This window comes from Onychostruthus taczanowskii, unplaced genomic scaffold (assembly GCF_017590055.1).
Source record: "Onychostruthus taczanowskii isolate IOZ18803 unplaced genomic scaffold, ASM1759005v1 scaffold184, whole genome shotgun sequence".
NCBI lineage: Eukaryota > Metazoa > Chordata > Aves > Passeriformes > Passeridae > Onychostruthus > Onychostruthus taczanowskii.
In genome coordinates, this window is record NW_024499062.1 from 691,399 (window position 1) to 713,905 (window position 22,507).

The window sequence follows — 22,507 nt, forward strand, 5'->3', positions numbered from 1 at the left end:
GCCGGGCGACGCGCGCGCTCCCCGCCGCGCGGGCTGTGATTGGCTGCGGGCGCGGCGGGCGGCCAATGGCGGCGGGCGTAGTTGCGGGGTGGGCGGGAGGCGGGAGCGCGGCCGCGCGTGAGGGACGGGCGGAGCGGGCGAGCGGCCGTGAGGGGAGATGTCGGCTCGGGGCGGCTTCGGCGACCCCCAGGTGCCGTGAGGGGCTTTCCCTTCTCAACACCCTCCGGGCAGCGAGGGGGGACACGGGGCGGGGCCGCGGGGATGGTTCGGGCAGCCCCCGGAGCCGGGAGAGCTCCGCGAGGGGAGAAAACGGGAGAAATTCTCCTTTCGAGGCTTTAAATCGGCGGGGATTTAAATTGAATACCGAGATGGGCATTCAGGAATTGCTCCCTCGTTTTTCTGTCTCTGAAAGCCCTTCAAATCGCGTTTTCTGCTAATTTTATTGCTTTTTTTAATTTATTTTTTTTAATTTTGGCTTCTCGTCTTTTCCATTTTGAAACAGCTTCTGACCCGGCGCATCCCCTCGAATCCCAAGTATCAACATATAAAAACTCGTCTGGATACCGGTAAGTGAAATTGCTGTGGGGTAAAACCACCCAAAATTGGGGTTGGATGACAGAAAAATAGAATTAATGTCATAATTACCTCTGCCCGCAGCTAATTCATCCTAACACTGCAGAATCCTTATTGTGGTTATGGTTTGTCTCACCAAATATTATAAAAATTATATAGATTTCCTATTTACAATTATGAAAACTTTAAAATTTTCCTATTTACAATTTCCCTTCAAACCTGAAATTCAAACAAGCACGAATTATACAGATTTATGTGTATTTCTATATTTTTTAATGTATTTATATATATTTATCCTCACACACCACCGTGCACCCCCCTGAAAATTGACATTAAATGCTCTGACCACGTGTTTGAAGCCTTTATTGTCTTCAAACTTGTTTATTTTTTTTTTCTCCTCTTGTTTTTAAAGAAGAATTTGGGGGTTAAATGGGTTTCAAATGGGTCTGTTGTGCTGGTTCCCATAGAAATTACTGCTCTTGGAATTTCTGTCCATGGACTTGCCCTCTATCTTATCAAGGGTGTGAGCCAAGATCATTCTTTGGGGGTGTCTTTGTGGGGTTTTTTTAATTGTTAAAGCGGCTGAATTTTATCCAGTAGCATTGTCTTGTAGCCTCCTCACCAAAATGTTGGGAAAGGAACAGCAGATCCTTGGATTTTTTTCTGTTTAATTCTACTTCCCTTGAGAGAAAAGAGGAAAATTGTGGCATTTTTGTACCTTTTGTTGCCCCTGGGAAGGAGGATCTGCAGCAAACAGCTGTTCCCTTCAAAGCAATTCAAATTTAATGGGCCTGAAGAAAATAAATAATTGTAATAAATTGATTTTTTTTTTCTTGTTGTTACAGGAAATAGTCTGTCAAAATACATGGAAAAATTGGAAGAGATCAAAAGAAGTGAGTAGCTGGGGAGGAGCAGGATGGGTTAAAAATGGCTTGGTTCAAAACTCCAAGAGCAGGAGATGAATTCCGGGAGCTTTTCCTTGGAAATCTCCACAGATTTAATTTAAAAATCCAAGCAGGATTCTTCCAGATCCTTCTTTGTTGTTGGGTTTTGTTATTGGGAGCTCTCTGAGCTAAGAAATCCAGGCTAGACTGATCTGGGAAGATTTATGGATCATTTCTGGGACTTTTATTTCACTTTTAGGTCACAACTTGAGCTCTTTTATTTTCATATAATTTAAATTCCTATCTAAATACCCCAAGACAGGAAAAAACCAAGCTCATTCCTTGTGTTTCCATTGATTTCACCAGCACTAAACATTGGTATTTTGAAGCCTTTATGTTGTTCACACTAACGAAGGCCCAAATTATTTTTATTTTCCCACCACAACCAGGCTTTTCAAAGAATTTTTCCCAATCAAACCAGTGATTTATGACTTTACTCCCAGATTATTCTCCCATAAAGAGCCAGGAAAGCTCTTCAACCTCAAAGCTGCATTTGTGGAGGTGAAAAAAACCCCTGAATTGAGCTGAAAGCTGCCTTAACGAGGGTTTGAAACGTTCAGGTTTGGTTCTCAGCCCCACTTTATCTGTGCAAAACGAGCCTTTGTTCCTGCCTTCTTTGTTGGGTTTGGGCTGGTTTTTTTCCAAACACTGCAGGTCTTTTTTGGGGGAAAATGAAAGAGGAATGACCTTGAGCTTTCCAGAATGCTCTGTTGACTGAGATTTCAGTGCTGGACACTGCCTTGCTTTTCATTTGTGTTGAAAATCTTGTTTTTTGTGCCTTCCCAATCTCGCCGCGGATCTGTTCCACGCCGTTCTTTTATTCCCTCCTCTCTTTTAATTTTTTTTGTTTTTTTTTGGAGGCCAGGGAGGAACTTTCTCATTCTCTGCAGCCTGAATGGCCACGTTGTGTTCCCAGGGAGTGGAGGAAGTTCTCCCCCTGGGTTTCTCAGGGATAGATGACACCCTTTGGATGCAGATTCAAATCCCCAGCACAGGCACCTCTCTGTCCCTTATGTAACGTGAGAGATTTAAACCCGCGCCATCAAAAATCAAAGAGCTGCACCCACCACCACCCATCCTTTGGAGCATTGATTGGCTTGAGGACACCCAGGAGGTCTCTTGCTTCTCTCTGCTGTTGTTTCCCTCCTCTCCAAAAGGAGCCCATCCTTGGAAAACAGAATCATTCCAAGCAAAACCATGTCAGAAAATTCCAACGCATCCGCCAGGACCGGACCGGGTACGTGGGGTTGCTTTTGGAGCTGGAAGCAGCACTTGTGAGCTCTCTGGGGAGGCATTTGGGGTGGCAAAGGCAACATCTAAGGCAAAGAGGGTTTTTTTGGGGTAAAAAGTCCCTGTTTGAGGTGGGAAGGAGCCATCCAGGAGCTGCATCGTTTGCAGCGGTTCTGCTTCGTTTTTATCCATCCAGCACTTCCCGGGCTTTGCTGCTTTTATTTGTCCTTCTAAATGAAATTTGTTTGCCATGACAGAAAGGCTCTTTTTTGCCCTTTGCTGGGCAATTTTAATCCTTGAGCAGATGAAACAGGAAATAATTACAGGAGATAATTGTTGCTGGGGTTTTTTGGAGTTAAAGGGAGATTTAACAACCTCAGCTGAGGTTGAAAATCAGGTGGTTTTGCAAGAACCACGAGGCTCATTTCCCATTTAACTGCCATCCTGAAATTCAGTTTCTGCACCTCCTCATCCTCCAGTCCATTTTCTGCCCCTCCTGTGCTTCAGCCCCGTGGTTTGGATGTGCAGTGGATATTTTGGAAGGGCTCCTTTTTTCCTAGGACAATTTATGAGGAGCAAAGAGGTGCTTTTTTTTTCTTTTTTTTTTTTTTTTTTTTTTTTGCAAAACGTCAAATGATTTAGGGTAGGGTGTTGAATTTGGGAACTCTGAATGTGTTGGGAAAGGATCTCAGCCTCCAGCATTCCCGTGGCTCTCTAAACACAATTCAGCTGGAGAATCTCCATAAGCAAATCCCACAGGAATTTTTTTGTGTGGTGGCTGCAGGAACGTGCATGGGAGCCCTTCCCCCTTTTCCCTCATCTCCCCTAAGCTGATGGAGCATCCAGCAGATGGTTTTAGAGGATTTAGGATCCTTGAACTGAGTGGATTTGCCAGAGATCCTGAGCTCCATTGTTATCCCTGGACAGCTGGAGAGGGAGCAGCTCCTTCCCAGCCCTGCATGTCCCAAAGGACAAAGCTCCCATTGCTTCCCAGGACAGCTTACTCCATATCAAGATGTTCCTGCTGATACCCATCCTGGCTTCTCTTTCCTCCTCCCCACACCTTTTGTTTCACTCCAGGAGGTTTTTCCCTTCCTCTGCAGGATGGGATCAGGCTCCCACCTTGGCTCTGGGAATCTCTGCTCCGGATCTTTGCCAGCAGCCCTGCTCGGTTTTCTTCCTCTTTAAGCTGTGGCTTCAGGATTAAGATTCAATTAGGCCAGTTTCTTGTATTAATTACCCATTAAGACTCAATTAGTCCAGTTTCTTCTGTCAGTTATCTGTTTCTGGAGACATCCATGTCAGCAAATGGAAGAAATCAGAATTTAATTGCCAGATAAAGTACAAAATCTTGAATTTTTGAACTGTTAAGATGAAACCTGCGTGTTTAGCTTGGTATTTGCAAAGACACGATGCCCCGTGCTCTGATACTGCTGTAATTTACACAAATTAAAAATTAAGGTAAATTAATCTTTTGGTTTAAGGAGCTTTGTGACTCCAATGGGCTCCAAAGAACAGCAGGGAAAGGGGGAATTCCTGAACTGCTTCCTGCCTCAGCACCATGGAAAACATAACTTCATGTTTGAGTCTAAAAGCAACTAAACCTGCCTCTTCCACTTCATCATATCTGGACAAGATCTCTCTTTATAACTGGTGTTAATTAAAATCTCTCTTCATGTCTGGGATTAATTAAACCTTCTCTTTATAACTGGCATTTCACAAAGTCTCCAGGTTTGCTGCTCTCTTGCTTCAGCACAAACCTGCCCTGAATTCCTGCCTGGCTGCAGAAGAGTCTTGGAGAAAAGCTGGGATTAAGCCATGACCTGTGTGGTGTCTAAAAAACTGGGAATGGACTGAAAATTTACCTTTGTTTTGTTTTTGTAGATTACAGGTATAAAAAGGATGAGCTGTTTAAGAGGCTGAAGGTGACAACTTTTGCTCAGTTGGTACGTACAGATCCCTCTCTGGCCTCCAAAATCTTTTAGGAGCAGCATTTTTCCTTGGAATAAAAATTCCTCTGTCATTTTTTAGCTTTAGTTGTAATTATTCTGTCTTGGCTTCTTCCTGCTTTTAATGAAAACAAATAATTCATTTCCACAGTGGTCAAATGCCTTTAATTACAAATTAAAGTTTGTGGTGACTCCATCTTTGAAATTTGTTCCTTATTTGATTTGTCTATTAACTTAAAAGGATTTTCAAGCATCTTGCAAAAGAAAAAGGCTGTGTAAAACAGCACCTAAATCTGAATTTTGTGTCTGCAGCCCTCCCTGACCCCAGGTTTAACTGCAGAGAGTGAGGGCTTGGGACTTCAAGGCTTTCTGTGCATTATTTTATTTTAAAGCAGTGAATCATCATATTTAAAAAATTAAAAATTGTTTAGGAAATAAAGAGCTGGGGAGTGCTGGTTCAAGAAAACTGCTTCAAACTAGGAAAAAAATCCCCAAATTGTCTTCTCAGGGGAGAAGGAAAGGGAAGGTTAAACTCGGGGATGTGAAGAGTGGGATTCTGCAGACTGGGGATTTTTTTTTTTCCCTGGATTGTTTTCCTTGAGCTGTGGGGATCAATGTCTGCTTGTTTTTTGTGCCCTGCAGGTTCTCCAGGTGGCCTCTCTGTCCAATGAAACCTTAGAAGTGCCCAACGAGGAGCTGCACGAGCTGCAAGGTGACAGCACTGGTGGCAGGGACAGAGGGGGACAGCTGGGGCTCACTGCCAGGCCGTGGAGTGGCAGAGCTGCTGTCACATTTGTGGGGTTTTTAGATGAAGGAAGAAATGATGAATCTATGTTCTTAGAAGGCTAATTTATTATTTTAAGATAATATATTAAGGAATGCTGTACTAAACTATACTAAAGAATACAGAAAGGATACAGACAGAAGGCTAAAAGATAATAATGAAAATTCATGGCTCTCTCCAGAGCCTCAACACAGCTTGGCCATAACTGACCAAAGAGTCAAAACAATTCACATGAAACAATCTCCAACCACATTCCAAAGCAGCAAAACACAGGAGAAGCAAATGAGATAATATTGTTTTCCTTTTTCTCAGAGGCTTCTCAGCTTCCCAGGAGGAAAATCCTGGGCAAAGGGATTTTTCCAGAAAATGTGACTGCCACAAGCTGGCACTGCAGCAGGGTTTAATCAGGAGGAGAAATGGAAAAATAAAACTTCACCTGTGGCCTGGGAGTAGAAACACTCCTAAAAAAAGAAAGTTTGCAAGTAAGAAAGGCCTCGTGCTGGCAGTAACATAACCCACATCAAAAATTCAGTTTTATTGACTTCTTCAAATGGCAGCTCAAGCCCTAAAAAAATCTGTTGGCTCTTTATTATTTTAAATAAGGAGGCTCTGGGTAAATTCTCCTGGTTAAGAGGATGAAGATAAAGCTGTCACACTTTTCTTTCCAGGAATAGAAACTGCCCTTAAAACCTGCTTGTTTACCTCCTGCAGCTCCTTATCTCCTGGTGGCCTCTTCTCTCCCCAGATGCTGGTGCTGCAGGTGACGATGCAGCGGGGACAAATGGCAAAGGGAGCCCTGAGGGGACAGCCAGCCCTGTCCTGTTCCTGAACAACCCGGGAGCCGGGGAATCCCTTCGCTCCACGCTGCAGAGGTGCCTCACATTAACTCCATTTTCTTCCTGCCTTAGCTGCTGATGTTAAATTGCTGCTAAGTGCTTTTATCCTGTATTTCTCATTAAAGCTTGGGTTTGTAGGTGAGGGGGAGGGGATTGGCAGGATTTGCTGTTGGAATGGGTTTGGATTAAACAGCAACCCGACGTTGTTGTCACTCGATGATGGTCTGACAAGGAAATGTGTTTGTGGGATTCCATCCAGGCTGCCACGTTCCAGAATTTTGGGGATAACACAGTGCTCTGGTCAACTCAGTCGTGTGCATTCCTGTTGGTGATGGTTTTGTATGGATATGGAGGGACAGGACACAGGGAATGGCTTCAGAGTGACACAGGGATATTGGGAAGGAATTCCTGGCTGGGATGGTGGACAGGGGCTGGAATAGAATTCCCAGTGAAGCTGGAGCTGCCCCTGGATCCCTGTCAATGTCCAAGGCTGGGCTGGACAGGGCTTGGAGCACCCTGGGATAGTGGGAGGTGTCCCTGCCCGTGGCAGGGGGTGGAATGAGATCCTTAAGGTCCCTTCCCACCCACACCATTCTGGGACTGAGAACAATTCCAAACCCACCATGTGAAGGGATCCCAGGATGGTGCTGGAAGAAGAAGCTTCATCCCAGCTCTTCCCCAGCCTGGGAAGTGGTGGAGAGACACAAAAGCATTCCTCCACCCGCCATTCCCTTTGCAGTGTGATCAGTGGGGTTGGGGAGCTGGACGTGGAGAAGGATTCTCCAAAGAAGGAGGACGGCCAGGCCAAGGAGAGGCCTTATCCCGACTGCCCGTTCCTGCTGCTGGACGTGCGGGACCGCGACGCCTACGAGCAGTGCCACATCGTGGGAGGTGAGCAGCACGGACTGCGGCTCTGGGCCACGTCCCTGCTGGAGTTTGTCCCCCCCTGGGACATCACTGGGTGTTCCCAGTGCTTCCCCAGCACATCCCTCCTTCCTGGGAGGGGATGAGGGGCCTGAGCTGTTGTTGATGCCATACTCGGTGGGTTCTCAAGGCTGTTGGATGATTTTCCCTCTTTTTTTCCTTTCTGCAGCTTATTCCTATCCCATTGCAACGTTGTCTAGAACCATGAATCCCTATACAAATAATATTCTGGAATATGTATCCTTTACGTGGGAACGTGGAGGGATGTTGGTGGGAGCTCCCAAAATCAATTGGAGCTTATCCAAGCAAAGTTAGGGATCTCAGAAAGGGTGGGACAGGAGGTGGAGTTACCTGGTGCAGCTCCACTGCCCCCATCAGATGCTGGATTCTGCTTCCTCAAGGTTCCTCTTGACTCCAGTGGGAGCTGCCTGGATTTGGCATTTTCCAGGATTTTGGCTGCTGGAAGGCCGAGGCAGACTTGGGCACTGCTGTCCTGCTGCTGCTCCAGGGATGCATCCATCAAATCCTTTGGCTTCCTGTCAGCACCTTGATGGGATTGGGGACAGACAGGATTATTAAATGGGATTAGGCTGATCATTCCCAGGCTGTTGATTCTGAGGGGAGGTTGTAAACAAAGGGGCTGTTGCCATTCCCAGTCTTCAAGCACTGCTGGATGCAGTGGGAATTAAGCTGTGTCTGGCAAGCCTCAGCCACTGAGAATTCCACAGGGAGAACATTCCTGCTTGCAAGCCAAGTATGGAGTCTTTCCCTCCCCAATCCCATTAGTCTCTTTTGCTTCCTAAAATGTTTCAATATCCTCTTTAAGTTCAACAGTGACTCCTTAACAATTCCCATGGCAGAAAAACGCCCATGGAAAAATCATCATCGTGTACGACAACGACGAGCGCTTGGCGAGCCAGGCGGCCACCACCATGTGTGAGAGGGGCTTCGAGAACCTCTTCATGTTATCTGGGGGTACGTGGGGCTGGGAGAGCTCCCCCAGACCTCCTGGGGAAAAGGGAGAGTGGGGAGCAGTGTATGGAAGCTGGAGATGGGAAAGGTCTGGGTTGTGGAATCACGGGATGGTTTGGGTTGGAAGGAAACTGATGGATCATCCAATTCTAACCCCATGCCATGGCAGGGACACTGCCACTGTCCCAGGCTGCTCCAGCCCCAGTGTCCAGCCTGGCCTTGGACACTGCAGGGATGCAGGGGCAGCCCCAGCTGCTCTGGCAATTCCAGCCCAGCCAGGAATTCCTCATGGCCAAGATCCCATCCATGGCTGCCCTCTGGCAGGGGAGCCATTCCCTGTGTCCTGTCCCTGCAGGCCTTGTCCCCAGTCCCTCTCCAGCTCTCCTGGAGCCCCTCCAGGCCCTGGCAGGGGCTCTGAGCTCTCCCTGGACCCTTCCCTTTTCCAGGGGAACATTCCCAGCTCTGGGAGCATCTCCACAGCCATCCTCTGGGCTCTTTCCAGCACCTCCACTTCCTCCTGCTGTTGTCCCCAGAGTTGGACTCCATGTCACCTGAGCAGGGCACAGGGACAGAGTTCCCCCCTCTCCTGCTACCCACATTTCTCCATCCAAACTTTGGACCCCCAAGTCCATGAATCCCTCGTGACTGGTCCCTCCTGACCCATCCAGCTGGGATAACAGCTGCTCTGTGTCCCTGCAGGCCTCAAGGTCCTTGCCCAGAAGATCCCAGAGGGGTTGATCACCGGCACGCTCCCCGTGTCCTGCCAGGTGGCAGCTCCCACGGGAACTGCCCGGAGGAGAACGACCCCCAGGGTGCCACCCACGCGTGCGGAGAACAAATGGAGGTTTTCTGCAGATGACCTGCAGAAGTTAAGGCATTACCTGGCTGAGGAGCAGATTCCTTCAGACACTGCCAGTAAGAGTCCAGTGCTGCCTTTTTGGGCTTGCCTAGGAACAGAGGCCAGGCTGATGCCTCAGGGTTTGGCTTTTCTATTTTTCACATTCTGAGCTGCTTTAGTGTGTGGGTCTGGGCTTCATATTATGGGATGGTGAGCTCTGTGCACAGAGCAGGGAGACAAAACAATTCCTGCTCCAGCTGGGCACCAAGGACAAATGATCCAAATCTCAGGCCAGGAGCACAAACCCCGTGGGCTGCAGAGAGAAAAACAAGCAGGATGGGAGTGCAGGGGCTGAGCTGGAATTGGACACTGAACTGCAATGTGCACATGGAGCAGAGCTGATCCCAGGGAGAGACCCCGGGAGCGCTCGTGCATTTTGGGACCATTTGGGTTCATCTTGGGGGCAGCCCTGGCTGGGCTCTTGTGCTGCCCCAGGGGCATCCATGCAGGAGATCCTTTCAATCCATCCCTGCTTTATTCTGGAACTCTGTCTAGTCTCTGTTCTAGCTCAGCCTTCACAAGGCATCGAGGCAAAGTTAAAAGAATGAAAGGGGATATATTTAATGAAGTATCTTCAGGTACATTAAGGGCAGCTGAAGTTAATTGACCTTTTATGTGGAGTTTAGTCATGCACTAATACAGTGCAGGATTTGAAAAATATAAAAGCTAAAATTCTAAGGCATTACCAGAACGTGCTTCAACCTCATCATGGAATGTTTGGGTGGGAAGGGACCTCAAACCCCATCCGTCCCACCATGGACAGGGACACCTTCCCCTATCCCAGGTTGCTCCAAGCCCATCCAACCTGGCTGGGCACATCCAGGGATGGGGCAGCCACAACTTGTGGACAGCCAGTTTGTGATTTTGGGTTGTTTTCCCCGCAGGCCGCCTTACCCGGGGTGTTTCAGGCCGCGATTCCAAGCTCTCATCCGTGAGGAGCAACCCCAGCCTCCCCAGCACTGCTCGCACCGTGGGATCCCTGAGCAGCCGCTCCCACAGCAGGACCAGCATCCAGAACAGGCCCTGGAAATAAAGGAGTATCCAGGTTTTGGGAATCCTGAGCAGTGAGGCCCCTTTGTGGTTTTAGGAATCGGCAGGGAAAAGCAGCCCTGGTGAGAATTGGCAGCTCGGGTAAGGCTGGGCAGCTGGGATGATGTTTCCTAAAAGCAGGAATGGCATCGCTTGGGGTGCAGGGCACAACAGAGGTGATAGAACTGGTTTTGTAGGGGAGGGAGAAAAGTCCTAGTAAAGGCTGGCACCAGTAGAAACTGTTCCACAAAGTTTTTAGTCCAGCTGAAGGAATTTGTGTCCATAAATTCCTGGGCCATGCCTGGAGCTATGAGGGTGAACAGGCCACATATCATCTGTGAGCACGAACTTTGGTGGTTTTAGCAGAGATAAAGACACTCAGCAACTTGCCAAAAGTGAGAGAAGATCCTGGAAGGGTTGTTTGTTGGGTTTTTTTAAAAATAAATTATGATAATGAACAGAAGTATTTGTAATAAAGATGTTTTTTATTGCCCAGTTGGTGCTGTGACAGTCATGCTTGCTCATGGACACTTTGTCAATAGTTGTGTCTTTTTCAAGGTGAGCTGGAGGAGAATAAGGAATTTTTTTTCCCAATGACTCCTTTGCCAGTGGTTTTTTAGGAATTTCTTTAAGGTTTAGGGTGGCTGAAGGAAAATTTGCTGCTGCTGCCTCACCAGGGTCCCTAAAACCCAGCAGGGCCCTGGAATCAGAACTGAACAAGGTGAAGGTTTCCTGGAAAGTGAGTAGCACAGTGTTCCTTGAATTGGTGCTTCTGGATAACCTGGGAATCCTCTGAATTTCCTGAGCTGCCTATGGGACACCTGGGAGGGGATTTTGGGGGGATTCTGCTCTCCAGATTTTCCATCTGGCATTGCTGAGCCTGCTCCTGATTTGGTTATCGTGGTCTTGTGGGGTTTGTGTGTATTTTTTCCCCCTTTTTGAAGCAGACAATCTTCAACACATCCCAAAACTCACTGGTGATTTTGGGATAATTCTGGTGAAAGGACAAAAAGTAGGAGAAATGGCACGTAATTTCCTGTTTGGGAAATTAGGAGTCAACATCCCTGAGCACATTTATCTTTTATTGTGATTGTGAGTGTGAAATCAGACAATGCTGGTAGCAGGACTGGCAGGTCCTGCTGCTGTGGGAGTAGATTTTCCCAGCTCCATGAGCTCTTGGCAGTGTCACTGAATTGGCTAAAATCCTGATTTTGCTGTCCAGCTGTGGGAGACAGATCCAGAGTCCCTGGCTGCTCCGTGCTGCATGAAAACCTCCTGGTGAAACTTGGATAAAACTGGCTTGAGTTGTTTGAGATCCTCCAAATCCAAGGAATCAAAGCAAGGACTGGATGTACTTTCCCACCATCTCAATGGATTTGTGTGGATTTGGACTCTTGGTGTTGTTTGGAGCAGAGTCAAACTCCTTAGAGGCTGAGAGGTTTAATTGTTTAACTTAATAAAATGTGAATTACAGCATCTGTTTGGGTGATTTATTTGCAGCTTTGAGAGCTGTGGAGAGCCTGGAAAAGCTGGGAGTGAGCAGGGGCTCAGCTCCCCATTCCCTAGGGATTGCAGCAGGTGAGGAGGGGTCACACAATCAGAAAAGTTTGGCTGGGAAAGGGACCTTAAAGCACATCCAGGTCCAACTCCTGGACACCTCCCACTGTCCCAGGCTGCTCCAGCCCCAGTGTCCAGCCTGGCCTTGGGCACTGCAGGGATGCAGGGGCAGCCCCAGCTGCTCTGGCAATTCCAGCCCAGCCAGGAATTCCTCATGGCCAAGATCCCATCCATGGCTGCCCTCTGGCACTGGGAGCCATTCCCTGTGTCCTGTCCCTCCTTGTCCCCAGTTCCTCTGCAGCTCTCCTGGAGCCCAAATAAATCCTCACGACCTCATGTCCCAGAGCCCAATTCCCTTTCCACCCTCTGCCAGATCAAAGGGAAAACCACCACCTTCCTTCCTTTTTCTTCCTGCTGTTTTCATGCCCTTTCCATCAATTCCTTTTCCAGGCCACTGACCCAGCACACCCTGTTTGTGCCGGCACCAACTCCAAAAGGGCTTTTCCACCCAATTTGGGAAAAAAAAGAGGAAAACAACCGCAAGCTTTTCTCATCCTTCTTTCTATTTATTTACTGATTGCCTTCTTCCCTCTCTCCAGCTGCTCCAGCCATGATCCCAGCTCAGTAGGGGTGGTCCCGGGCGTGCTCCATGATGACCTTCAGCGCCAGCCAGGTCTCCTGGGCGGTGGGAACGATCTGTTTGGCGGGCAGCAGGAAGCCGTAGCGCCCCGTGTCCCGCAGCTCGAAGGTGAAGGAATATTTAATCCCCTGGTTGTAGGTCCAGTCGACGGTCGATCCACTCGCTCTGTCTGGGGGAGGAAAAAATGGGAGGGATTTAGAGCCTCGATCTCTTTGTACAGGAATCCCGTGGGGTATTTGGGATGGATTTGGGGGTTTTGGGGCTGCCCCAGCGCTTACAGATGGTGGTGATGATGCTGCCGTACTCAAAATTGGTGCCGTACAGGGAGGACAGAGCTGCCACGGCCTTGGCAGAAATCTCGTTCTGGGAATACAGGAAACAGGGAAAGATGAGCCAAAGAAAAGAAAAACCTGTGGGATACAGCTTTTTTCTGGGTGCAACAAAGCTCCTCCCAGCTTCCCAAGGGATGCAGGACAGAGGTGGCTCCTCCTTGGAGCAGCAGAAGAGCTCCACCCCATCCCAACCTCTCAAAGCACATGGGCCTCACCAGTTCCTTGTCATCTGGCGCCGGGGTCGTGGTGTAGCCGTAAGGATAGAGCAGGAGCTGGGAATAGCTGTGGATGGAGACAAAAGCCTTGATGTTGCCATGGCTCTTCACAAAGTCCACGATGGATTTCACCTCGGGCTCCGAGTTGGGGTAGGGTCCGTGGTATGTCTCCGAGCAGGAGTTTCCGCTGGCTCCAGCATCTGTGGAGAAGAGACTGGTGAGAACACAGTAGGAATTTGGGGGCTTCCAAGCCCAAGAGGTTTTCCCACCCCTCAGTTCCTTGGTGGTGATCAAGGAATGCTCCCGGGCCTCCTCCTAGAGCTTTGTATGGTGACTCACTTGTCACTGGGACATCAAAGCCCTGGTGAAGCCCAAACCCTCGGCTCTGCCACAGAGAGCAAATCCCACTTCCTCCCCAGGGGACATCAATGGATCTTTGAGCAAGAAACAACTTTGGAGCCTCCAGCTGGAGAGTGGAAATGCTCCACAGAGGCAAGGGGACAGCTCTGACCTCCAAAACCTGCGTCCCAGTTGCGGTTGGGGTCCACTCCGACACAGATGGCACCCGCGTGCTTGGACCTGGTCTTGCGCCACATGCGGTTCTGGAAGGGCAGAGCCTCCTCAGATGGTGCCCAGGACTGGAGCTCCACAGCTCGTGGTGGGCCCCTTCCCATCCCATGGAAACGTGGGTGAGGAGGTTTTGCCCTCTCAGGGATATGCAACCCCCCAGACCCTGCTCCCCAAGCCCCATCCAGAGCAGCTGTAGGAAGCAGGGAGAGATCTGGGGCAGTACCGTGGAGTGGGTGTAGGCAAAGCCATCTGGGTTGGTGACAATCTCCAGGAAGATGTCCATCGTCTCCAGGATGGAGGCCACACCTTCGTTATTCGCGTGATCCTGGACGATCTAGAGAGGATGGAGGTTTGGGGCTCCCTGTCCTTGCTGTGGGATCGCCCAGCTGGATCCCACAGCTCCTGAGGACCGGGTGGCCCTCTTGGGGTGTGTCAGTACCTTCTGGGCAAACCAGACGCCGCTGGCCTGTGTCACCCACTCACGGGAGTGGATCCCGGTGTCGATCCAGATGGCCGGGCGGTTCGTGCCCCCTGTGCTGAACTGGGAGAGCAGAGAGGAGGAGTTAGCTTTGTCCCTGTCACCACTTTCCCCTCTGGATTACGATCCCCAAGTCCTCACCTTGAGCACGTAGAGGGGACGGTTCTCGGTCGAGCGGCCAATCTCCAGCTTGCTCACCAGGTTGGGGTTCTCGGCCACCAGCATGTCCATGAAATTGTAGATCTGGGAATGAGAGACGTGGGGGTCATTCCCAGCTCACCCCCTGCCCAAGAACAAACTTTTTCCCCCAAAATGCCCCAAATTTTGTGCTTTCCCACCTCATCTATGGTGTGGTAGGCCTCGTAGTTGAAGGTGCTGGTGTCGACCGACCGCTGGCGGCTGCTGCGGAGCATCTCCATCTGCTCTTCAGCCAGCAGGGCCTGTGGGACAAAGGTGGGATAAGCCTCATTCCCACTGATGGGATCCCATCTCCCTCATCTTCCCTGCGGCACCGCTGACCTGCACGTCCTCGATCATGATGGAATAGGAGACCCCACTGGCCTCCAGGTGGGCTTTGACGGCCTGCAGGCTGCGGAAGGGCACGCGGATGTCCACGGGAAGTCCGAGCTTGCGGGGAGCCAGCCAGAAATCCAGCTGGATGGGGAAAAATGGAGATAAGGGGTGAGATCCTGCCTTGGGATGCACCCCCAGCACCAGCCTGTCTTGCTTTTCACCGCTTGGTTCCCATAATCCCATGTCCAACCCCATCCTTGCTTTGCTTGGGGGTGTCCCCAGAATCCACCTCCACACCCAGTACCTGCAGATGCTCCAGGTCCTGAAGCTCCTGCACCTTCTGCAGCTCCTCATCGCTCTGGGGGACGATGCGCAGCACCTGGTGCCTGTGGGGTCAGGACGTGCTGAGGTGTGTGGGACGAGCTCTGGCCCCATTAGTCCAACCTAACCCCACCCATCCATCCCCCCATTCCGGGGATTTCCCCTGAGCCTTTTCCCTGTGCTCCCTTGGGGCTGAACCAGCTCCTTCTGCCCCACCCAGTGCCACCTCCCCATCCCAGCCCCCCTACCCAAAGAAGGTCTCGGTGCAGGTGGCCACTGCCACCAGGGCAGCCAGGAGCACGGGAAGCCTCATGGTCAGCGAGGAGAGTCGGTCTCACATCCCAGCAGTGCCCTGGGGCCTCTTAAATCCCATGGGATGGTGGCCCCAGCCCGGCCCCTCCAGCTGTCCCTTTTCCCAAGGCCTTGGGAAGGCTCTGGCCAGCCAAGGTCAGGCCCTGCTGTCCCCATCCAGGCGCTCCCACTCCTGGCCAAACCTGTCCCAGGAACCAGCTGGGGCCGTGGTGAGTCAGCTGCCAGCAAGGTGAGACCAGGAGGTGCCAAAATCCCAAACCTCCAGCACTGGCTGAGGGGAGGGAAAGGGTCATTTTGGGCTGAGAATGTGCGAAATGCAGATTTTCACTTGGGGCTTGGTGAGCTGGATCCCTAAGCCACAGTGGTGGGGAAACAGGTTTAAAATTTGGCTGAGGAAAGTGGTGTTAAGTTTGGCCCAGGACAGAGGTCAGAGCAGGTGACAGTTGTCCCAGTAGCCAAAAACAAACAGCAAATACCATGTCCCTCCTTGTAGCCCCCCGGGAAGTCATGATGGAACTAAGCTGCTCAAAACCCCACAAATTTGGGGCTGCTTGCCCAAAAATCCTCATCCCCTCCCATACTTGCTGTTGGCTCCAAAGGATGGGGACTTTGAGCCAAAGTCGCAAGGGGAAAATCAACACCTGCAGGACTGGGAGTCCTTTTCCACCCTTTTTTTGGAGTATAGCATGAAAACAATGAGGGTGCCTGAAACCACTGAATCTCCATGAGGATTTATTGAGAGGAGGGAATGCTGTGGGAGGTGCTGGGGTCAGTATGGATGCTCCAGGACGTGGACCATGATGTCCAGGAGCGCCGGCCACGTCTCGGTGGCAGTGGGGACGATCTGGGAGCTGGGCAGGAGGAATCCGTAGCGCCCCGAGTCCCTCAGCTCCAAGGTGAAGGAATATTTCACCCCGTTGTCATAGGCCCAGTCGATGGTGGTGCCTCCTGCCATGTCTGCAGGGAGAGGAGACCAGATGGGAGCCCATTCCCTAGGGATTTGCTGCGGGATGAGGGAGGGACACTCACAGATGGTGTTGGCAATGCTGCCGTAGGTGTATTTTGTCCCGAACACGGCGGCCAAGTCGCTCACGGCCTTCTTGGCTAGTTCATTCTGCAAAGGAACCACCAAAAGTGGTGGGATCTGGTGGATCACTGGGCAGGGGGACCCAGAGCCCATCATTCCCTATCCCTTCTACTCCAGGTTTTCCCAAAAAACCTTTAATGTTTGATGTTTGAGGTCCATCTTGCGACCACCCTCCTCCCAGACCCAGGTGCAGGGGTTCAGTATTTGGGTTGCATCTAACGTGAGGAGCGGGGAAGCTCCTGGGATGCTCTGCCTGACTCTGCCAGGTGGTCACAGTCCCACGTTTTGGGGCCATCTCACCATTTCCTGGTGGTCGGGTGTGGGCGCCCTCCTGTATCCGTAGGGGAAGAGCAGCATCTGGGAGTAGCTGTGGATGGAGATGACGGATTTGACGTTCCCATGAGCACGGATGAAATCCACAATGGCTCTCACTTCCCTCTCGGAGTGGGCGTGAGGGCCATGATAGGTCTCGGAGCAGGGATTGCTGCTGGAGCCAGCACCTGGAGCAGGGGGAGGAGGAGATCCAGAGAGGATCCCTCAGGAAGGGTTTCCATCCCTGGGTTTCTCCACTCTAGCAGGAAGTTTTCATATTTTGAGGCACAAACAATGCCCAGCGTGGGGACGTGGTGGCTGAGGTCTCACCTCCAAACCCAGCATCCCAATTTCGGTTGGGATCCACTCCAACACAGAGGGATCCAGCGTTGATGGACCTGGTCTTGCGCCACAGGCGGTTCTAGGAGCACATGGAAAGGACACTGGAACAGGGATGTGAATCCCAACCCCTGCTCAAGTATCTCCAGGGATCTCCACTCACTGTCCCATATGGGGAGGAGCATCCCTCCCCACCCAAAAAACACAGCCAGCCATGGTTGGGGGCAGCACTGGGACAGGATCCCCCCGTGGCGTCCCCACACTCACAGAGCTGTGGGTGAAGGCAAAGCCGTCGGGGTTGGTGACAATCTCCAGGAAGATGTCCATGCTGTCCAGGATGGCTGTGACAGAGGGGTCCTGCCCGTATTCCTTGGCAATCTGTGGAGGGAGAGGAGCAGGAGCTGCCCCAGTGCCCCTCGGAGATGAGGGATGGGACAGATGTGGGGTAAGAATTGGGGTCCCACATCCCAAGGTCACCTTGTTGGCCGTCCAGACCCCGGTGGCTTGGGTGATCCATTCCCGCGCGTGGATGCCGGTGTCCAGCCAGATGGCGGCACGGTTCGATCCCCCGGTGCTGAACTGTGGAATCACAGGATCATTGAGGTTGGGAAAACCCTTCAGGATCATGGAATCCACCCTGTGCCCCATCCCCACCTTGTCCTCAGCCCAGAGCTCTGAGTGCCACCTCCAGGAGTTCCTCAGACACCTCCAGGGACGGGCACTCCAAACCTCCCTGGGGAGCCCCTGCCAAGGCCTGAGCACCCTTTCCATGGGGAAATTCCTGCTGGTGCCCACCCTGAGGCTCCCTTGGCACAGCTTCCCATCCTGAGGGGCATTTCCAGGGCAAGGCTGCCCCAGGACCCACCTTCAGCATGTACAGGGGCCGGTGCTCGTAGCTCTGCCCGATCTGGATCTTGCTGACGAGGCTGGGATGATCCTCCACCAGGCCATCCATCCACTCATAGATCTGGAAGGAGGAGCTGCTGGGTCATGAGGCTCAGCCTGCTTCTCACCTTTTACTTTTGAGGGTATCCAGCACCAGATGCAACAAGCAGAGCTTCCCTGGGGAAGGTCTGGTGCTTCTCTGGAGACCTGGGACTCCCCTGGAGAAGACCTCGTGCTTCCCTGGAGAAGCACTTCCCACACGAGGTGGCTGGGGCTCTGTGTGAGCAGGGAAAGGCACATCACAACATTTTTGGAAAAGTAGAATGAATGGTGGAGGAAAAAGCTCTGAGACCCCTCAACACGACCACAGCCCTCACCAGTCCCAAACTGGGCTCCAAGCACCCCCAAAGTGAAGCTGAAAATGTCTTCCACAGGATGGAAGATTCCAGAAGTAGCCACACTGGATAGGGAAGGCTTCCCAGTCTCCCATCTCAGCTAAAAGCTCCACCAAGGAGGAGAAACGTGTCCCAGGGAGGTCTCACCTTTCACCAAGAACTCACCACGACCTTCACCACATGGATGTGACCCCAGCAGGACAAAGCCAATGCTCTGCACAGAAAGGTACCTCATCTATCGTGTGGTAGGAGGCGAAATCAAACATCCTGGAGCTTCTCTTTACCCTCCTAGACCTCCTCATGCTTTCCTTTTCTTCATCCAATAATTCCTGGTTAGGAGGCAAAAAACCCCCAAGATCAAAAAGCCTGGAAGGAGCAGGGGGTTGGATTTTTCTTCTTGATTTCCAACTTTTTGGACTTCTCTCGGGGCTGAGCTGCAGGAGCTCATCCTGTTCCCATCATAGCCATTACCTGCACGTCCTCAATCATGATGCTGTAGGAAAAATTATGGGAATCCAGGAAATTTTTGACTCCTTGGAGGCTGGGGAAGGGCACCCGCAGGTCCACGGGGTGGCCAAGGCTGTTGGGGTGACGCCAAAAATCCACCTGGGAAGGAGGAGTTGAGCTGAAAGGGAAACCTCGACCCCATCCTGTCCTGGTGCTCATCCACTGAGTTCCCCAGCACCTCCAGGGGTCTCACAGCAGTTTCCATGAAGGATCTAAAAAGGTTTTTGAGCAAATTTTGGGCCACAGATGGATGTCTGGGTAGGGATTTACAGAAATGTTTCAGCCCAAGTTGTTGAAATATTTGTGGGATGTTCCCAGATCATACAAAACAGGAACTCTGAGCTCAAGGAGCCCCAGGTCAAATTCACATTTTTATGGTTCTAAATTATACAACTCCACAATGGGGAGGAAAAAGGATGGGATGGCAAAAGAAGGAGGGAGCCCTGGATTCACCAGGATCTGTGACCAGGGGGGTGCTCAGGACCCCTCAGGGCTCACCTGCAGCTCCTCCTGCTCGCCCAGCACCCCGAGCAGGGCGATGTGCTCCTCGTTCCTGGCTGTGACACGCAGGACCTGGTCCCTGCAGGGAGGCAGAGGGGTCACAGGGAGGGCACTCTGGCCTGGGGGAGGCTGGGGAAGCTCCACACCGGCTCAGAGGGTTGGAAAATGCATCAATTGTTGGTGCTGAGAGAAAAAAATGCAGGTTCAGAGCAGCCATGATGGGAAAAGAGCAAGTGCTGGGGGCCTGAGATGATCTCCAGCCTTGTTTGATCAGCTCCCAAGATGTTGGGGAATATCTCACATGGATATGTTCTGTATCTGTGGATGTACTCCCTAGCAGAGGTCCCAGTCCAGCCTGGCTGGGCTTCCCAAGGACAGGCACAGCCCCTGGAGAGGAGGAAATGTTCTGTGGGAGAAAGGTTTCCTCATCTCAGATCAATCCTCTACCTCCAACTGCTCCTGCTGGGCAATGCTTAAAGCTGCTCCCAAAACAGCACAAAATTCCTTCACCTTTCCCCTTTCATACTTTCATTTATCAGTTTAACCAGCTCCCCAGGGTGATAACAATTTCCATTCTGTGCCTGGAGGACTCAGGCAAGCATGAAATCCTTGTGGTTTTTCCAAACTCAGGGAGCAGCCCTGACATTCTCTGGACAGTCTTGGCTCACAGCTGCTCGGACCCCTCTCAGCCACCCCCTGCCTGGAGGAGAGTGATGGGAACCTGGATGGATCCTTCAACCATGGCATCGTGTCCAAGGAGGAAGGAAAGCAGGAAGGAAGGTGGGTCAGTCACATCACAGAATATCCTGAGCTGGAAGGGGTCCACAAGGATCAAATCCAACTCCAGGCTCTGTCCAGACACCCCAACAATCCCACCCTATCCTTGAGAGCATTGTTCAAACACTCCTGGAGCTCTGGGAGCCTTGGGAATGTGACCATTCCCCGGGGAGCCTGGGCAGTGCCAGCATCCTCTGGATCAGGAACCTTTCCTGATATCCAACCTAAGCCCCCCTGGCACAGCTCCATCTGTTCCCTGGGTCATGAGAGCACCAGCTCTGGCTCCAGTGTTGGTCCAGCTGGTGGGATGTCCAGCTGGTGGGAGTACTTTTTTATGGATAAGTTTTCCCTACTCTGAACACAGAATTCCCACTTTCTCTACAAGTTAGTTCTCATTGCCCATCCATTCATTGAGACCTTTCTGGAAATGAGCTGGAAGCTTTGGGAGTTTTGGGTTGTCCTGACCCCCCCTCTATATTCCATGCCCTCTTCAGCCTCATTCCTGCACTGGACTGTGCTGTTCTTATCTGCAGGAACTGCAGCCAGGATGTGCATGCTGGAAAAGTGCTGCCCTCCCTCCACAAGGCCCCTTCTCCAGCCACATCTTGCTCTTTCCCACGGTGTGTTATTCCCAGCAATCCTTGGTTACTCCCAGAAATCCTTGGCTGTTATTCCCAGCAATCCTTGGCTGTTATTCCCCACAATCCTTGGCTGTTATTCCCAGCAATCCTTGGCTGTTATTCCCAGCAACCCTTGGATGGCTCCACAGCCATCATCTTTGAGCCATACACATGCTCCCCATATCCTCTGGGATTCCACAGCCTGGCAAAGCTTGGAGCAATACCCCCAAGCTTCAGCATTCCCTAATTTCTACCTGCTGCATGCTCCAAACCTGGGGTGGAACCAAATCTTTCCTGGTTGACAGAAAACCCTGTTGGATTTCCATCCTTTGGGATGTCACCCTTCTGGCAGACCCCGAAGGACCGGGGTGGGGATGGGCCATCCCCATCCCAGCCGTGCTGTCCCACCGCCCCCTGCCCCAGCAGGACTCACCCCACAAAGAGCTGCTCGGTGCTGCTGACCCCCAGGAGGGCGAGGAAGACCAGGAGGGTCTCCATGGTGGGTGGGAGCAGAGCAGAGCCCCGAGGATGGACAGAACCCCCTCGGTGGTCGGGGTCCCTCCCGGAGCTCCTCACCGGGGCCGCATCCGCCGTCCCCGCGGCGTCGGCAGCGACAAACAGAGCAGGCAGGAAGGGCTCCCGCGAGCCCAAATGTTTGCTTTATTTGGCAAAGTCAACACGAGAGCAGCCAAATTAGGGAGGATCTGATAACGTCTTCCTCGGTGAGTGGGTCCTGGATGAGTGTCCCTGCTCCCAGCTCCGAGCTGCTGTGGGCACGGGCGGCTCCCAACCCACGGGCGTGGGACGGTGGGGATGGCGTGGTCACAGGAGCCCCAAAACCACAAGGAAACACCTCTTTGTTTCCATGGATTTCTTCATTACACATTGCTATGAGTAAGTCAATCATAATTATGATTAGTAATGCATGTGTAATGACAAGCTACTACAAAGTTACTTGCAGAAAAAGCAAACATTTAAACATAATCTTATTTATGATTAATTAGTTTATGCATACATGTATATCTATCTATCTATCTATCTATCTATCTATATATATATATATATATAAAAAATGTAAAATATACTATTCAAATTATTCATCAAACCATTCCCAGGAGTGGGGTCACTTGCTGGTGGATGAGATCTCAATTCAAAGCTGATGGAAGTCGTGGAGCTCGGAGGTGCACAAGGACGTTCACCTGGGGTGATGCTCAGAGAGAAAGGCTCATTTTTGGGTAGAAAATGAATTATTTTAATGTTTTCAGTGTAAGCAGTGGCTGTGGAGCAGCTGTCACAGACTGGGGCTATCCCAGGAGGTCAGTTTGTCAGAGGTGTCTTTGTTCCCCCGTTAAAGCAGTGTCTTTGTTCTGCAGGTTACAGCAGGGCCTTTGTTGGGCCTTATCTGTGCTGCCCCTGAGCTCCCACTGTGCTTGTCAGGGATGCTCCGGGTTCCTGGGCTGTTTTCCCAGGCTGGCAGGCACCTCCCAGGGCAGGTTTTTACAGCTGACATCCTCTGACCGTGTTTTTCTCCATTAAATCCAGGGGATTCTGCTGCACCAGGAGCAGGAGGTGCTGTGGGAAGGTGCTGGGGTCTGTTGGGGCTTTGCAGTGCAGAACTGGAGCTGTTGCTGAGGTGGTTCCAGGATCCTCCTCGGGGGCTGGTTGAGGTGGGAAGGGACCATGGGAGGTCTGTATCCAATGCCTGGGTGGAGCATGGGCAGCTCTGGGGACCCACCAGGGCCCTCCTCGCTGGATCTTGGAGTCCTCCAGAGATGGAGGCTGCACAGCCCCACTGGCACCAGGTTCTGCTGCTTCTCCTCCTGGTGGAAAGAATTTCCTGATGTCCCTCCTGGCTCTCCCTTGTTCCAGCTGATGCTGTTGTCTCTCCCATCACCCTCTGTGGTGAAGAGCTTGGCTGTTTCCTCCATAATCTCCTTCCCTGGGATGGGAAGGTCCCTGTTAGGTCCCCCCACCCAGACCTGTGTCATCTCCAGCTCATCTCCATCC

General features: G+C 51.4%; 3 protein-coding genes across 6 annotated transcripts; 1 reads left to right on the forward strand and 2 right to left on the reverse strand.

Annotated features, from left to right (window-relative positions):
• Positions 1-111: 111 nt before the first annotated feature.
• Positions 112-11,615, forward strand: CEP41 (centrosomal protein 41). Of its 3 annotated transcripts, XM_041401104.1 has the most exons (12): positions 163-190; positions 503-566; positions 1,419-1,466; positions 2,378-2,754; positions 4,632-4,693; positions 5,339-5,408; positions 6,226-6,352; positions 7,056-7,207; positions 7,410-7,477; positions 8,101-8,215; positions 8,912-9,127; positions 9,995-11,615. In XM_041401104.1, the coding sequence occupies exons 4-12, from the start codon at positions 2,715-2,717 to the stop codon at positions 10,141-10,143; spliced, it is 999 nt and encodes a 332-aa protein (XP_041257038.1). In that variant the 5' UTR covers positions 163-190; positions 503-566; positions 1,419-1,466; positions 2,378-2,714; the 3' UTR covers positions 10,144-11,615. The 3 variants fall into 3 exon arrangements, with proteins under 3 accessions (XP_041257037.1, XP_041257038.1, XP_041257039.1); XM_041401103.1 differs by lacking the exon at positions 2,378-2,754 and having other exon boundaries at positions 112-190; XM_041401105.1 differs by lacking the exon at positions 163-190 and having other exon boundaries at positions 550-566; positions 2,383-2,754.
• Positions 11,616-12,317: 702 nt separating this feature from the next.
• LOC121334192 (carboxypeptidase A1-like) lies at positions 12,318-15,081 on the reverse strand. 2 transcript variants are annotated; one of them, XM_041401102.1, is made up of 11 exons: positions 15,014-15,081; positions 14,749-14,830; positions 14,451-14,585; positions 14,270-14,371; positions 14,073-14,174; positions 13,893-13,994; positions 13,677-13,787; positions 13,395-13,485; positions 12,884-13,083; positions 12,615-12,699; positions 12,318-12,505 (listed from the first exon to the last, which is right to left on the reverse strand). In XM_041401102.1, the coding sequence occupies exons 1-11, from the start codon at positions 15,076-15,078 to the stop codon at positions 12,318-12,320; spliced, it is 1,263 nt and encodes a 420-aa protein (XP_041257036.1). In that variant the 5' UTR covers positions 15,079-15,081. The 2 variants fall into 2 exon arrangements, with proteins under 2 accessions (XP_041257036.1, XP_041257035.1); XM_041401101.1 differs by having other exon boundaries at positions 12,884-13,074; positions 13,386-13,485; positions 15,014-15,078.
• A 751-nt stretch (positions 15,082-15,832) lies between these two features.
• LOC121334167 (carboxypeptidase A1-like) lies at positions 15,833-21,192 on the reverse strand. Its single transcript, XM_041401071.1, has 11 exons — positions 20,934-21,192; positions 19,101-19,182; positions 18,567-18,701; positions 18,326-18,424; positions 17,681-17,782; positions 17,293-17,394; positions 17,083-17,193; positions 16,807-16,897; positions 16,465-16,664; positions 16,107-16,191; positions 15,833-16,034 (listed from the first exon to the last, which is right to left on the reverse strand). Exons 1-11 carry the CDS (start codon positions 20,996-20,998, stop codon positions 15,847-15,849), a joined length of 1,260 nt encoding a protein of 419 aa, XP_041257005.1. The 5' UTR covers positions 20,999-21,192; the 3' UTR covers positions 15,833-15,846.
• Between the last annotated feature and the right edge of the window lie 1,315 nt (positions 21,193-22,507).

Bases quoted from the DNA above. Each gene is read 5' to 3' on its own strand.
- LOC121334167 (XM_041401071.1), bottom strand. From the start codon at position 20,998: ATGGAGACCCTCCTGGTCTTCCTCGCCCTCCTGGGGGTCAGCAGCACC. The intron at 17,783-18,325 runs GTACCTTTCTGT...TCCTCCTTCCAG, and splicing joins CCTACCACACGATAGATGAG to ATCTATGAGTGGATGGATGG. The intron at 16,192-16,464 runs GTGAGATGGCCC...GTTCCTTTGCAG, and splicing joins CACCCGACCACCAGGAAATG to AATGAACTAGCCAAGAAGGC.
- CEP41 (XM_041401103.1), top strand. From the start codon at position 158: ATGTCGGCTCGGGGCGGCTTCGGCGACCCCCAG. The intron at 191-502 runs GTGCCGTGAGGG...ATTTTGAAACAG, and splicing joins GCGGCTTCGGCGACCCCCAG to CTTCTGACCCGGCGCATCCC. The intron at 1,467-4,631 runs GTGAGTAGCTGG...TTGTTTTTGTAG, and splicing joins ATTGGAAGAGATCAAAAGAA to ATTACAGGTATAAAAAGGAT.
- LOC121334192 (XM_041401102.1), bottom strand. From the start codon at position 15,078: ATGAGGCTTCCCGTGCTCCTGGCTGCCCTGGTGGCAGTGGCCACCTGC. The intron at 14,586-14,748 runs GTACTGGGTGTG...TTCCCCATCCAG, and splicing joins AGGACCTGGAGCATCTGCAG to CTGGATTTCTGGCTGGCTCC. The intron at 14,175-14,269 runs GTGGGAAAGCAC...TCTCATTCCCAG, and splicing joins CCTACCACACCATAGATGAG to ATCTACAATTTCATGGACAT.